Consider the following 14,905-nt stretch of genomic DNA (forward strand, 5'->3'; position numbering starts at 1 on the left):
ACATGAAGGCTCTGCCCACGTAGAGAGGAGAAAATATACTTGAGTTTCCCCCTTCCTCCTGCTCTTCCATGTTCTACCAAGACCTCTCATTGGCCTAACCCATCTAGAAGCCAACTAGCAAGAAATCCTGGGAAATTCTCCTCCGCCGAGGGGTTAGTTCATCTGCAATACTGACTAGAGTAGGAGATTGCCAGAGAACGGATCTAAAAGCTAAGAAGCTCTTCCGCTATTAGCTCACAGAACTAGATTTTTTTAAATGAATTTCTTAGTTTATGTATGCCAACACGGTATCCTAGGCAAAACAGAGAAACTCATATGTAGAACTTTTTGTCCGTAAATATATTAGGGTCCTATTTTATAATTTTCCGAGCAGTTTTGAGTTTGGCCTCATGACAGACCTGAGGCATAGGCAGAATAAGTCACTCCATCTGATTTTACACACAACAAAACTGGGACTCAGAAGGTTAATGACTTTCTTAAGATCAAACAGCAAAACAGTGGCCAAACAAGACTTCCTGGGAAGATGTCTTTTCATTACTCCGTATTGCCTTTCGTGAAGCTCCTTTGAGTCACAGTCATTAAAAGTGTTAAACTCTAGTTCATCTGGAACAAATGGTAATTTCATTTGTAGGTGACCGTTCCAAAACATGTTTTATAAGAAAACTTCAACAACACTCAACCTGAAATTTTTAATTATAAGTCTGCGGACTCACATTTATCTCCTGAATTAAAGGGAGCCTTCTAGATAAGCTGCAGCATTATAGACAATGTCTATAAAACAGTGGGTCCCTTGCTTTGCATTCAGTAGAGGCTTACCCTGTGGTGAATGTAGGGTGGCTTATTCAAAATAGTAGGAGTAGCAGTAGAATTAATAGTAGTAGTAGTAATAGAAAGGGTAGTAATAATCACAATGATTATAGCTAATATTTACTGAATGCTTTGAATGCACCAGTCACCATTCTAAACGTATTCCCTGGATTTTCTAAATGAACCCTCATGATAATCTTTCAAGGTAGACGCTGTTAATACACCCATTTGAGAAAGAAGGAAACTGAAACACAAAGAGGACAATTAACTTTCCCGTTTGTCACACAACTAGGAAGTGATCAAGCTAGGATTCAAACACAGCAGGCCCAAACTTCTAACTACTCTCTCTCTTCCTTCCTTGTTTTCTCCCATGCAGGGTCAGTATCCCTAAAAAGAATTCTTACAAATAAAAAATAAGGAAAGGCAAACATTAAAATGAAAAACTTTTAATACTCAAAGTTCTTGAAATTAATTCAGGTTGTCCCATAGCTGACAGTCATTTTTCTGCCTAAAATGCTGTGTGTAAAATATCAGCACCATATTAGGTTTGAATATAAAATATTTCTTTCCTGGTTGGGGACACAATCTTTTGGGGATTTAGCATTTTATATTCTTCATGGAAAACACCCACCTATATATGCACCCACAAAAATCATCTTTTTTTATAGGCTTGTGTTCACAGTATTTCAAATTTCTTCACACACTGTGATCACCATACAAACAGTTCCCTGTAGTGTATACAATTGTAAATAGAATTCGGAAATAAAAAGGAGTGTATGTGAATTCTATTGTATTTTTGAATTTACACTCCTTCTGTGGCTTGGAGTTATCCCAGTAGTAAATTTCACAGTAGTAGGCAAAACTGGTCAAGGTCATTGTTTGTAGTCTGAAAGACAACTTGGTTAAAATCCAGGTTGGTCAACATATTTGAGGAAGGGCAACCGTCTGTTCAGGTGAATGTCTTTAAGAAGGGAGACAAGAATGCTGTTGTTGAGAACCTTAGAGTTGAGATAAGGGCCTTTGCCCTGTCAGTGTTGCTCAAGGTCAGTGGGATTTCTTCTTTTTAATCCTACATCCTCATAAAACCTGGGCAGTATACAGTGAGGGTTAGAGCTCAGTCAAGATTTCTGTAGATATAAAAATCTCAATTTCAATGTGAATACAAATTTGAAGAAAAATGTATCACTTGTGGGGGTTTTGGTTTTTTTTTTTTTTTTTTGGTCTTTCAAGAATTAAAGTTTATCAAAAAGCTCTGGTTTGAAATCAGGCCTCACTCTTTTGCCTGTTTACTATGAAGTCTCTAACTTTAGCTTGATATTTCCTTCCAGATTTTGGAAAATTCGAACATAGTTTTCAACTTAAACTTCTGGGTATATTTTTATGATCTATAGATTAGAACCACAGGGCGTATTCTTTTTCCTCTAGACTTTTCAAATAGCAACCCATGAGTGAGTGGTGGCTTCCAAGATTATCTTTCTTAGGTAAAATAAGTGATTTTAATTACATTTATTAACATCTTAGTTTATATTTTATATATATGTGTATATATATATACACACATATATATATACACATATATGCTCTAATGTTGCTTTATCATATCTCTTTAATAGACAAGGGTATCCCTAAAAAGGAATTAACTTGGAAAAATATAACCAAGTCATAGGTCTCAGTTTCATGCATTCTTATGCTACCAATTAGAGATTGAATAGATGATGGATAATAAACTCTTCTTTAAAAATGCAAACACCATCTTATGGATAAAAAAGGCCCAATTACAGTGCATATTACTTTAACACTGTAGGTTTGGCTTAAGTAAGGAGGGGAAGGGATGGAAAGGTCATTTTGTACCTTAGGATATTTCTAGAAAGCGAAAGCCTTCAGGGGGTATGTTTCACCTCAGAAAGGCTTTTGAATAGTGTGAGGATCCAAAAAGTAGAAAATAAGAGCCACAGGGCTTGAGAAAATGAGTACATAAGGAAAGACAGACATTCCACAAGGATACATTTTAATTGGTTTGTAGTGTGGCAACTATTCTCTATACCTTTAAAAACTCTCTCCCTTTTTCCTTTCATAGCAAAAGTTAGTGATACTGGCTTTAGATGCTTGGTACTAATTTGGTTATTTGGCTGTACTTGTTATATGTAACAAATACAATTATTTCTTTTGATTCAAGAATAGAATGTTCTAGTTAACTGAGAAATGCCAGATTATATATACATTATACATTTTCAAGGAATAGGAGTCCACCCAAACATACTGGAACTATGGTAAAATTACTCTTGTTTGATTTTTATTATATAAACAGCATACCAACATGAAAGAACAAATATTAAAACAAAAATGACTACTCTTCAGAAACATCAATTCATTTCAATTTCCTGTGTTCCCCTTCTAGTTCATGACTTAACAGATTTAAGAGGTTCAGTATAGGTAGAAATTGTGTTCTGTTTGTTACGTATGACTTTGATGCCCATTTATTGCACGTTAGACCATTGGGTTGATGTATTGCGTTAGTTTCATGTCCTCTCATTAAACACTGCAATTTTCTCATTTTTTGTACTATATTAGTTAATGAAGGTCTTTATTCCTATAATATATTTCTCTTCTTTTAAATATTTTATTAGGAGAAAATACCAAAAGTACGATAGCTAAGTCAGTGGGAGTAAGCATTTGTATGTCACTTGATACCTTTTGCCAGATTGTCCTGCTAGATACTGTTCCCAGCAGTAGTACATGGATATGCTAGTTTTACCACAGCCCTTCCAGCTTTGGGTTTTATTTTTTATTAATTTAATTGGTGTCAAATTATACCGTCACTGTCTTGATTTAATGCTCTATTTTTTTATTTTTTTAAGTTAATTTTTAAAATGGAAATCTTTTATTCTTTCTCTTGTTTGAATTGCTTATTCCTATTCCTCTGTCCCTTTATCAGTGGCTTAACCCACTATGTTGGATTTGATATAACCATCTTAGCAATTTATATCATCTTAATGCTTTAGAAGCCTCCTCCATGCACTTATAGCTGGGGTTAATTATGTTTCCAGATAAACCTATTATTGGTTTACTTATTTTATGTGTGGTATATCAAGTGATCAAAGACAGAGCTTGATAATACTCAATTGTCAAAGACAAACAAGAAAACAAAGGTCATTTGGTTTAGCAAGATTCTTACATTTGAAATTTTATTCTAATTTTAAAGGAGGATATTTATTAAGGTATTATGAATAAACTGGTCCTTTGAAAATGTTCACAACTAGAATAACAGTACTGTTCTTTTGATGTGTGATATTTTCTATATGCAGCTGTAGTTGAATGCCAGTAGGTGGCACTAATTACATAAACAATTCAACAATTTAATGAAGGGGGAAAGAAATACATGAGATTTGCTTTTCCGTTCAAATTTTGGTATGCCCCATACTCAACAATTATATGGGAGCTTACTTTTATAGTTTGTTCTCTACCATGAAAAAAATAATTAAACCCAGTTGATTTCCAATTAATTGGCACTAAATTGAAATACCCGATACTGAGTATTGCTCAAGATGCAGCATTTGAAAAGTTTTGTCATGAAAAGTGGGTTAGTTTATACAGTCATGATTGACTAAATCACGTGGTAGGTTAAAAGTAATCATGTAGACATGTTCTGACCTGAGGATTCAAAAGCTATTTATGCAAAATTTTAAGAAACTACAACTCAAGATTTCAGAGAAAACTGACATTCATTTTCTTTCCCATATGCATCCACAGCAGTTGGCCAAAGACCTCCGCCAGTGGCAGATAAATGTAGATGTTGCAAATGATTTGGCACTGAAACTTCTCCGGGATTATTCTGCAGATGATACCAGAAAAGTTCACATGATAACAGAGAACATCAATGCCTCTTGGGCAAACATTCATAAAAGGTATGAATGACATTATTTCTGAAACTAGTGTTGGCTGCCATGATGGATGGGTGGTGACACTGGGTGGACCACACAGATTTGTTTTCCTGATCCTGCTAAACTGGGGCTTCAGAGGATCCAAGGTGACAAATGCCAAGCAAATACGCAGGCTCGCCTGAATCCTCTAGAATTTTAAAGGTGAGGAACCTGAAGACTGGTGAAATTAAGTGATTTGCCCAGGCAATGATATAACTAAGAGTTTAGACAAACAAAAATACTGATTTATAGCCGGAAGAGCCATTTGTCAATATGTTTTGAGAACTCTATCCAAAGAAATATTCTATTCCATAGTGACACATGCTGCCTCATTCTTAATCTGACAGGGAAGTTACTTGGCGTTTCATGATGGGATCATAGCTGTCCATGGTGCCATCATTGCATCTCACTCCACATACTAAATGAGAAAAATCCGTGCAGTGTCACATGACTCAGAACTTCATTTCCCCTTCCGTATCAATGAAAATTAACAGCTCTTAGAGATACTATCTCCTCAAAGTAGATTCTGTGTCCTTATTATGCACTCCTTTAACCCCATGTGCTTTTCTTTTAATAGCATGTGTCCTAATTTTAAATAAAAACCTGAATTATGTAAATAACTGTTTAATGTTTGTCCTTCATATTAGTCTAAACTCCCTAAGGACAGAGACCCTCTTTCTTTTTTTTTTTTTTTAATTATGTTCAGTTAGCCAACATACAGTACATCATTAGTTTTTGATGTAGTGTTCAACGATTCATTATTTGCGTATAACACCCAGTGCTCATCACAACATGTGCCCTCCTTAATACCCATCACCTGGTTATCCCATCCCCCCACCCCCTCCCTTCTGTAACCCTCAGTTTGGTTCCTGGAGTCCAGAATCTCTCATGGTTTGAAAGACCCTCTTTCTTATTTGACACATCCTGAGGTCCTGAACCAAGTGATACAATGGGGAGCTGGGAAATACTTGTTGAATGATGACTCTCTTTGCATAATGTAGTTACCTTGTTCATGCTATGGTAACTTAAGGATTATTGGATACTTATTTTTAGTTCTGTCAAAAAACAGGGGCAATTCAGCTCAGGTCATGATCCCAGGAGTCCTGGGATCCAGCCCCCGAGTCGGGCTCCCTGCTCAGGGGGGAGTCTGCTTCTCCATCTCCTTTTACCCCTCCCCACTGCTTATGCACTCTCTCACTCTCTCTCAAGTAAATAGATAAAATCTTAAAATAAAAACCAGGGGCAAAAAGAGTACCTGTACAGTGATGAGGAAAGCCACAGTGAAATGTAAATAAATTCCAGAAGATGACATGAATTACTGAAGATGTCAGTTAGGTGGCCTTTATTAAGAAGAAAAGGCCTCCATCAGGGGGAGAAAAACCAACAGATTTTGAACTAAGAGCAGAAACTCAGGAGTCACAAGCTGCTGATATGCGGAAACTGAGAAAGCAAGTAAATCTTGAAACTGAGTTAGGAATTAAAGAGTGAAAATTCCTGCGAAACTGGATTTACATCGGTGGCCCTGAGGGAAGAGAGCAGCTCTAGTCTTGAATTCGAGATAGTGGGTGTTCAGATGACCATGGAAAAGAAGTTTCAACCTGAAGTTGGGAGTTGCTTTCGGGGCCCTATCACACGGACCCTGGTGGAGAGAGGACAAGCTTGAATAGGGGAGTGATAATTGGAAAAAAATTCTTTAAGTTACTGCCCCCTCTCAGTGGCAAGGTTTGAATTTTCCAGTTCAAATATAGATCTGGTATCTGTTGAGTTAAATAAGGGCAGATTAGGCTCAGGAAGACTTAGGCATATGTGAGCCAATGGTAACAGAAGCTCAATAATTAGATCTCAATGGAAAATGCTTGTTTGTCAAAGAGAAGCCTCTTCTTTGGGAAAGCAAATTAAGATCAGAAATCAATTTGGTGAGTTTAGGGAATGTAAGCTAACAAGGGGCCAAAATGAAAACTTGTTTCTGGTACAAACCTAGGGCTTCAGGGAGGTCCTATCCCATCTGTGCAGCTCTTTCTAGAAGCCCCCTGGCTCCACACTCCCATGCTCCTCTGATGTCCAAGCTGCTCAGTCTCTTCTTTAAATCACTTCCTCAAGGTCTTGGATTCTTCAGAGGAGGGGCTTCCAATTTATATTTTTTGACTTGGTCCCTAAAAATCTACCACCTAAAGAAGGTATATAGTTATTTCTCCAATGGCTAAAGTTAAATAGAATGTTAGCAGCCAAATTACATTTTCCACTGGCCCTTACAGAAGCTGAAGTCTGCCAAACTAATTTTGACTCATGCCTCTAAAATTCTTCCCTGTGCCTTTCTCACATGTACTCTGTGAAAATGCATCCACTTGTGTCGTTTCAGTCCACTAATGACTATCCATTTATGTCATTTGCCGCTGACAATGATTTTGTGACTTTCAGACCTGCATATCCCACTGACTTATTTCCATTTGAATGTCCCTCCAGAATCTCAAACTGAATGAGCCCAAGGCTGAACTCATCTTTGCCCTCTTCCAACCTTTTTCTCCAGATGCAGCCTACTTCTCTTCCGACGATGCCTCTCCAGTGAACGTTACCACAACCCAGTCAGTTGCCAAATAGAAACTCATGCTTGAGTCTTCCTTTTACAAGCCCAATAGCTAAGCTATCACAGAGCTATTTACTGCAGAAATCGCTTTCAAATCCAGCCACTCCTCTTTATCCCTCCTCCTCAACTGTCGGGTTTTGCCTGAGTGACTACATCATTCACCTAACTGGTGTCCCTCCTTCTAGTCTTTCCACTTCCTATCCATTCTCTACATAAAATGCAGGCTGATCTTTCTAAATACGGTATATTTATGTAGTTCACCCTCCTCTGACTTTTAAAGCCTTTAGTGGCTTATCCATTATTTTCTGAAGACAGTCCATACTCCTTTAAATGATTTTGAGGTTGTGTGTGATTTGGCGTTTCCTCAAAACTACAGCCTCATTTTCTGCACTTACTCAGTCTCCCCTCCCAGGTGCCCCACACATAATTAAGTAACATTGAGCTATTTTCATTTCCTCGTAGCTATGCTCTGTCTTCTCTACTACCTCCTGACCTGAAATATATGTATTATTCCTTCCTCTTTACCTAGTTAAGTTCTGTTCATTATCCAGGTCTCAGTGTAAATGCCAATTCCTTCGGGAAGGCTTTTCAGTGCACACTCTTTCTGCCCCCTCTATTATAGAGCTTACCTCACTACTTAAGTGTTTGCTGGTCATTGTCTGTTACGAGAATGTTGGCTCTGTGAGGGTATTCCCATGGGCTGTTTGTCCACCCTATTACCTTGCACTTAGCTATGCACATGGTAACTACCCCCAACACATTTATTATTAAATGGGTAAATGAACAAATGAAAAATAACTAACTACAAGTGTTCTGGTGCGCCAATAACTTAACTCAGAAGAAAACTGTCTCCATTAGGATTGCTTTCCATTTCAAATAACAGAAAACCAAAGTTCAGTAGCTTACCTAACGGAGGTTTATTTGTCTCATTTAATGAGTGGTTCAGGGGTAGGCAGATGGCTGACATTGGCTCAATGGCTCAGCATTGTCAGCCTTGAAGTTTCCATGCTCTCCTTGGTGTCTCCCTCAGAACACATGCATTCCAGCAGGAAGAAAAAGAAGGAGAAGGGGTGGTGCTTGGATCAGGAAAGCAGTGGGTTTCCCAGGAAGTTGAAGATCAGAACTGTGCCACAAAACCACCTCTAGTGGCTGATAATTGGGGTTGAGTCAACCAATAGAGAATGTCTGCCTCAAAGGGGATGGAAAGAATAAACTGGGGAACTGACATGCTGTAGCTGGACAGCATTAGGTTCCCTGGAAAGATAACCAGTCAGATCTTTGAGTAAATAGAGTATATTCATGTAGCTCATATATTCATGTTCATTGTATTTATACAGTATATTTACAGAGGATCGTAAAACAGTGGCCATTTGGGCCTGATGGTTGTTCTGGTCAGTGTGAAAGGTCTTGAGGAGAGCTGGATTCTCTGCTGGCTAATGACACCGGTGTACTCGAAGTTCACATTCTGTGTATGCTATGTGTGTCAGCTACACAGATGAAGTTCACATTCTATTTGACTACAGCTTCTCAGCGTCCCTTATTTTACATTCTTACAGATCTTGTGCTAGGTAGATAAAGAATAAGAAAGCTCTTTATATGATCTTTAGTCTTCTGACCCTTTTATCCAGTGTCTTGCCCAGGTAAACCTAGGAGGAAAGTAACATCATCATCTTCCTCTAGATTCATGCTGTCCAATAGGGGTAGCCAGTAGCCAAGGGTGGCAATTTAAATGTAAATTGAAACTAAATAAAATTTAAAATTCATTTTCTCCATCTCATCAGCCACCTTTTAAGTGCTCGGGAGCCACAGGTAACTAGTGACTTCTCTATTGGACAGTGCAAAAGAGAGCATTTCCATCATCACAAAAAATTTGGTTGGTAGTCCTGCTGCAGATCATCTTTGTCTATGTCCAGCTAAGCAATATAGGGCACACTTACAACAATTTCTTAAAAGTAAAAAGGTGTTGGTGCACATTATTTTATTTCCTTGTTTATACTTTATATCTTCTGTTTATCCACTTTGTAGAGTTGGTATTTAAAGTCTCGAAAACTACAACTATCACAGGATAGAAACACTTTGACTTTTGTTGTTAATCTTATAAACATAATTTTAAAAGGAGAAATTATTAACATTGATATTTGGGTTATGGAGAAAAAGTATCTCACATCTTTGAAAAGTACCTATAAACAAGACTTTCTAGGTAGAAGGGACTCTGCTGTAAGCATTCTGGTTACATCATTTCTCACAGTTCAGGCTTTACTGCAGAACACTCATGTACTGCCTGCCCTGAAACTTTCAGTCATATAGAGAAATACGTGCAAAATATCTGTACATTTAGAAGCCTATTTAAAGCAATAAACTCTTCAATGCATTTCCAATTGTTGAATAACACGTAAAAATTGTAACTTGAAAAACCTTGACATTATATACTGACAAGCTGTAGTTTTGAGACATAATCAAAAACAAGAGTGAACTGGGGCACCTGGGTGGCTCAGTCAGTTAAGCCTCTGACTCTTGGTTTCGGCTCAGGTCATGATCTCATAGTCATGGGATCGAGCCCTGCATCAGCCTCCATGCTCAGCATAGAGTCTGCTTGAGATTCTTTCCCCTGCCTTTTCCCTCCCCCTCTTCTCTTCCCCCTGCTTGCACGGACACGCGTTCTCTCTCTCTCTCTTTCTCTCTCTCTCTCAAATAAATAAATGAAATCCTTTAAAAAGTGAACTAACTTTGTTTTGTATTTTAGTGTTCAGCTTAAGTTTATTAATAGGTCATAAGAACCTTCGAATTCTACCCTGGCTTTGATAGGACCTTTACCATTTCATATGGAGAAATACAAATAGCCACATGTGCCTAAAAGGAATTGATCTACCATGCATGATTAAAAGAAAAGGGTACTTCTCAACTAAATTCTGTAGTTTAACAATTCAGATCAGAACATAGATCATCACTGTGACCTATGTAGGAAAATATTTTGTTTTCCTGATCAGATTTCTGATAGAGTCCATGTTAACATAGAAAGCCAGAAACGAGGGCCTCTCCAAGTTCATTTCTTTGTTTTCAACCTCTATGAATAGATATGAATTGGTGAATAAGATAATATTAGATGTGATATTACAAATGATTGTGAGAAGCCTCTAAGGATTAGATTTCAAGGACTGCCATCTGGCTGATGACTTTATGATGATACTGTCATGAGATTTCATTTCCTTCTTTCTATTCCAGGATCACTCTTTAAACAAGAAATGAGCATTAACTCTGAATTGTCTGTCTGTAGCTATATGAGGGCTTCTACATTTACCTACCAGCCAGGAGTGAACTCATCAAGTAGAGTGCCTGGTCCTAGTGTCAGAGGTTTCAGCATGGCTGGAACTTCCTCGCAAAAGCTCCTAGATACCTGAAAAATCTCTCTAGGCTCTAGGAAAAATTTACACACACACACACACACATACACACACATACATGGAAATATGCTCTTCCTCAAAATAACACCTCAGTATTCTCCTGTTCCCCCTAATAATACATTTCACATTTTAATAATCACAATTCATAGTTGATACACTGAAAAATTGTCACCAGTATTCACTGTCTTTGGTAACCGTGAAGCATGCATAAGTCACTTCTTGCTTCTCTATTCCTAGGTCCTTTCTCTTTTCCACTTTAAAGAAACAAGGAAAGGGAAAAATATTGAGCCCTATTAGGGGTGCAGCAAAGAGCTATTCTAGCTGGACACTGGATCTCTTTCAGATTCTCCAGCATATTTTTTTATAATTGTTCTGCTTTTTTCCCTTGGGATCATCAATTTCTCTCTCTCTTTTTTTTTTTTCTTGCTTCTCCCCTTCAGCCAACCATCATGTTGAAGTCTCCCTCATTCTACAAGAACTTTCTTAGGAGAGTGTCTTTTCTATACAGCTGTGCTTATTTCCCCTTACCATCATTTTTTTTTTTTTTTTTTTTTGGTCAGCTTGAAACCATCAGAATTTTTGAAGCAGTAACTGGGATTACTGTTTCCTATTCTTCAGCTCCTGGTTATGCTTTGACCTACTCCAGTCTGGCTTCTCTGGCACCATCCCCTTGTTTTACTGAAAATGAGGGCTCACTAAGATCATCAGTGACTTTTACAATCCCTAAATGCCCTATTTTCATTTATTCATCTACTTGACTTCATTTTAACATTGGTCCCATCGATCAACTCGACTGGCTAAAACTTTCCCTTCCTTGGTTTCCAGAATGATGTTGTCTTGCAGTTCTCCTGTTTTTCTAGTCTTATAGTAAGAGTGAGGTCCTTGGCACAATGCGTGGTACATAGTAAGAGCTCAGTAAATGTCATCTGTCAAAAATATCATAAGAGTTCATTCACTCACTCAATGAATATTTTGGTGCTAGGCAGGCTCAGTTCTTGGTACTCAGTATACGGCAATGAAAATCCCTACCCTCGTGAAGCTTTTATTTGGGGAAGGAGAAGGTGCGAAACAGACATTAACAAATAAGAAAGTTAAATATATGGGATTTTAAATTGTGATCAGTGCAATGTGGAAAGAAAGAAGGAAAGGAGCTGAGAATAGGTGTGTGTGGTGGAAGTGAAGTGTGGTTATTTAAATATGGTGGTTAAGGAAAGTCTGACAGAAAGGGTGACGTTTAAACAAAATGCAAAGGACCTGAGGATGGCAGCCATGTGGATAATTGGAAGAAAAACATTTCAGAAGGTACTAGTAAGTGGCAATGCCATGAGGCAGGAGTCTTCTTGGCCTTTTGGATGAACCCTCAAGAGACCAGTGTACCAGGAAGGGGTCACATAAGCAGGAGTATAGCAGACAAGGAGTTCAGAGAGATAAGAAGAATCTGGTTACATCAGGCCTTCTGGGTCCCTCAGAGGACTTTTGCTTTCACATCAAATGAGATGGGACCTTGGAGGGTTTTGAGCAGTGGAATGGCATGTTTTTACTCACCTAGCCCCTCTGTTTACTGTAATACACTGAAGGGAAATAGTGAAACCACTAGGAGACTGTTGTCATAATTCCCTCAAGAGATGACTGTGGTCTAGGTCAGAATAAGAGAAGCGAATGTAGTAAGAAGTGGTTGGATTCCACTCTATGTTGAGGACAGAGCCCAAAAAGTTTTCTAATGGATTAGATTTAGGTGTGAAAGAAACAGAGGAATCCAAGAAGACTGCAGAGTTTTTACCCAAACAACTGGAAGATGGGGCGCTCATTTTACTAAGATGGCAAGACATCAAAAGCAATGTATTGGGGCACCTGGGTGGTTCAGTCAGTTAAGTGTCTGACTCTTGATTTTGGCTCAGGTCATGATCTCAGGGTTGTGAGATCCAGCCCCGTGTCAGGCTCTGCACTCAGAAGAGAATGCTTGAGATTGTCAATCTCCCTCTCCCTTTCCCCTGCTGCTCGCTCTCTCTCTCTGTCTCTCTCTCTGTCAAGTAATAAATAAATAAATCTTTAGAAAAAAAAGCAACACATCCTAGGAAGAAGATGGGGACATGTTACTTTTGATGTGTCTGTCATGCATCCAGGTGGAGATATGGAGTAGTTAGCTGGATATAAAATCTTAAATTCCAAGGAATGGTCATGACTCGAGATACAAATTTGGGAGTTGTAACAATAATCTATACAGGCTATCTTTGCTCTGTACATCAAATGTTGCTGTTCCATTTTTAATTCTTTCTCTTCTCTATACACATTTCAAGTACCTTCATCTGTTGGTTTCAGCTACCATTAAGACTTCTCAGTTTTTATTTCCATCTTCTATCTTTCTCCCAATCTCCAGAACTGTACTTACAGCCATCTCCCATGTGTTTCCATCTGCCTATCCTACAAGCTCCAAAATATCTAAAGAAGTCATTGTCTGCCCCTAAAACAATGCTTGAGTTTCTGTATTTTCAGTGTAGTTTAATTACTTAATCATCTCTAAAACTGGAAACCTAAGAATTCCTTCTACCTTTCCCTCCCTCTCTCTTCTCTACTTTTTTTGATACATTTATTAAATTGGCTTCTAAACTATGTGAATTCTACTTCAAAAATTGCTCTACAAACTAGCCCCTTTTCTTCATCCCTATTGCCAGCTCATCCTAGAGCTTGTCCATATTCTACCTCAGAGACTGTAACCACCTTTGCTCTGTGCTCCCAGCCATTGGGTCTCCACACTCATCTGGCCTTCATGCTGGCCTCAGAGTGATTTTCCTTAAAATTAATCTTCTGGTTTCCCTTTGCTCCCAGTTCTCTTTTCCCTCCTGAGACCTGATGGATGATATTTACATATGTGATATACTCCCAAAAGCATACCGAAATTTTTCTGAAAATAAAAACAAAGAAGTCAATAAATAAACTTGATGTTTTTTTTAGGCAGGAAAAGCAAATGGTATCACAAATTTTTGCTTGTTTGGCAAAATTTTTGCTTGTTTGTTTATTTAGCAGACGGACAGGCATGTGAACTTCCTAAAAGAGGCCTATGTTCTATCCACAAATGCTGGCCCTTATAAAAGCATTTTCAGAATTCTTTTTCCGGAACTACCTGGGGACTATTTTACGAGCATCAGGAGATTGTCGTATTATTGTATAGCCACGCCTTGTGTTTGCTCAGTAATTGTACTCAGTAATCGTGAACTGAATGAAATAATTAATCAGATGTTGGGCACCAAATGGCTTTGGATTAGTCCCCAAAATGTAAAGTGAAGATTTGCTGCTGCCCTTGAAGCTATGTAAGGAATGTGATATGATGCTAACAGGACGTTTGTTTAAAATACAACCTCTTATTAAGTCAGGGACTGCTTGTGATATATTTGAAGCATCGTCATAAATATTAAAGCAACAAATGACCCTAAGAACACCAGCTCAAACTTCTCAATTTAGAGTCACCTATTTTTAATCCCTCTCATGAGAAATATACTATCTAGTCCATCTTAAGGACTAAAAGGCTTTGGTGCATTAAAATATCCAATCCCTTAGCAACTCCTTTAGGTATGCTTCTTTTGGCAGAATGAGCAAGTTTCTTTTGGCTCTTCAACAGAGAGATGTGTATATAGTTATAAGGCCCTCTGCTTTTTATACTGCTGAGACCCAATCTTTCCAACTGATTATGAAGCACGAGAATTCTCGCCATGTTACAATCGGGTAATATAATACCTGTAATGCAAAACCTTGGGGCGCTGGGCCAGGGAGTATCGTGATCCATACAGATCTAAAATGTTCTTGGTCTTAACTGCCTGCTTCATTTTATGTCATCTCCTTTAAAGTAATTAGAATGTTTTTAGCTTACAGAGATTGCACACAAACGGAGAGATTTGGAACCATATCATTGGTGATTTACTGGTGTGGAAAATTCCCCGGTGGTGTAGCCAAATAGCCATTTGCATTCTATCCCAGTCGCGCAGTCCTAAACCAGGCTCCACCAGCACTCCAAAATAGATGCTTGGAAATGCCCCTGTGTACAGTTTACCCATGAAAAGACTCCAAAACTAAAGATAACTTCTAATTGTTTCCTAGAGGAAAATTATAGGTCACAGATGGACCTTTCTTATCTTCATTCATTAATATTTTGGTGTCTAAAATTAAAACAAATGGGAGAAAGTTTCCCTTACTTGGCT

General features: G+C 38.2%; 1 protein-coding gene across 9 annotated transcripts in view; it reads left to right on the forward strand.

Annotated features, from left to right (window-relative positions):
* The window catches only part of DMD (dystrophin), a 2,185,421-nt gene that overhangs the window by 1,672,148 nt on the left and 498,368 nt on the right, over positions 1–14,905 (forward strand). For all 9 annotated transcript variants that reach the window (XM_078064107.1, XM_078064109.1, XM_078064106.1 and 6 more), the window contains one exon: positions 4,558–4,712. In XM_078064107.1, coding sequence (XP_077920233.1) covers positions 4,558–4,712 — 155 coding nt within the window. The remainder of the gene's footprint in view (positions 1–4,557; positions 4,713–14,905) is intronic.

This window comes from Halichoerus grypus, chromosome X (assembly GCF_964656455.1).
Source record: "Halichoerus grypus chromosome X, mHalGry1.hap1.1, whole genome shotgun sequence".
Taxonomy (NCBI): domain Eukaryota; kingdom Metazoa; phylum Chordata; class Mammalia; order Carnivora; family Phocidae; genus Halichoerus; species Halichoerus grypus.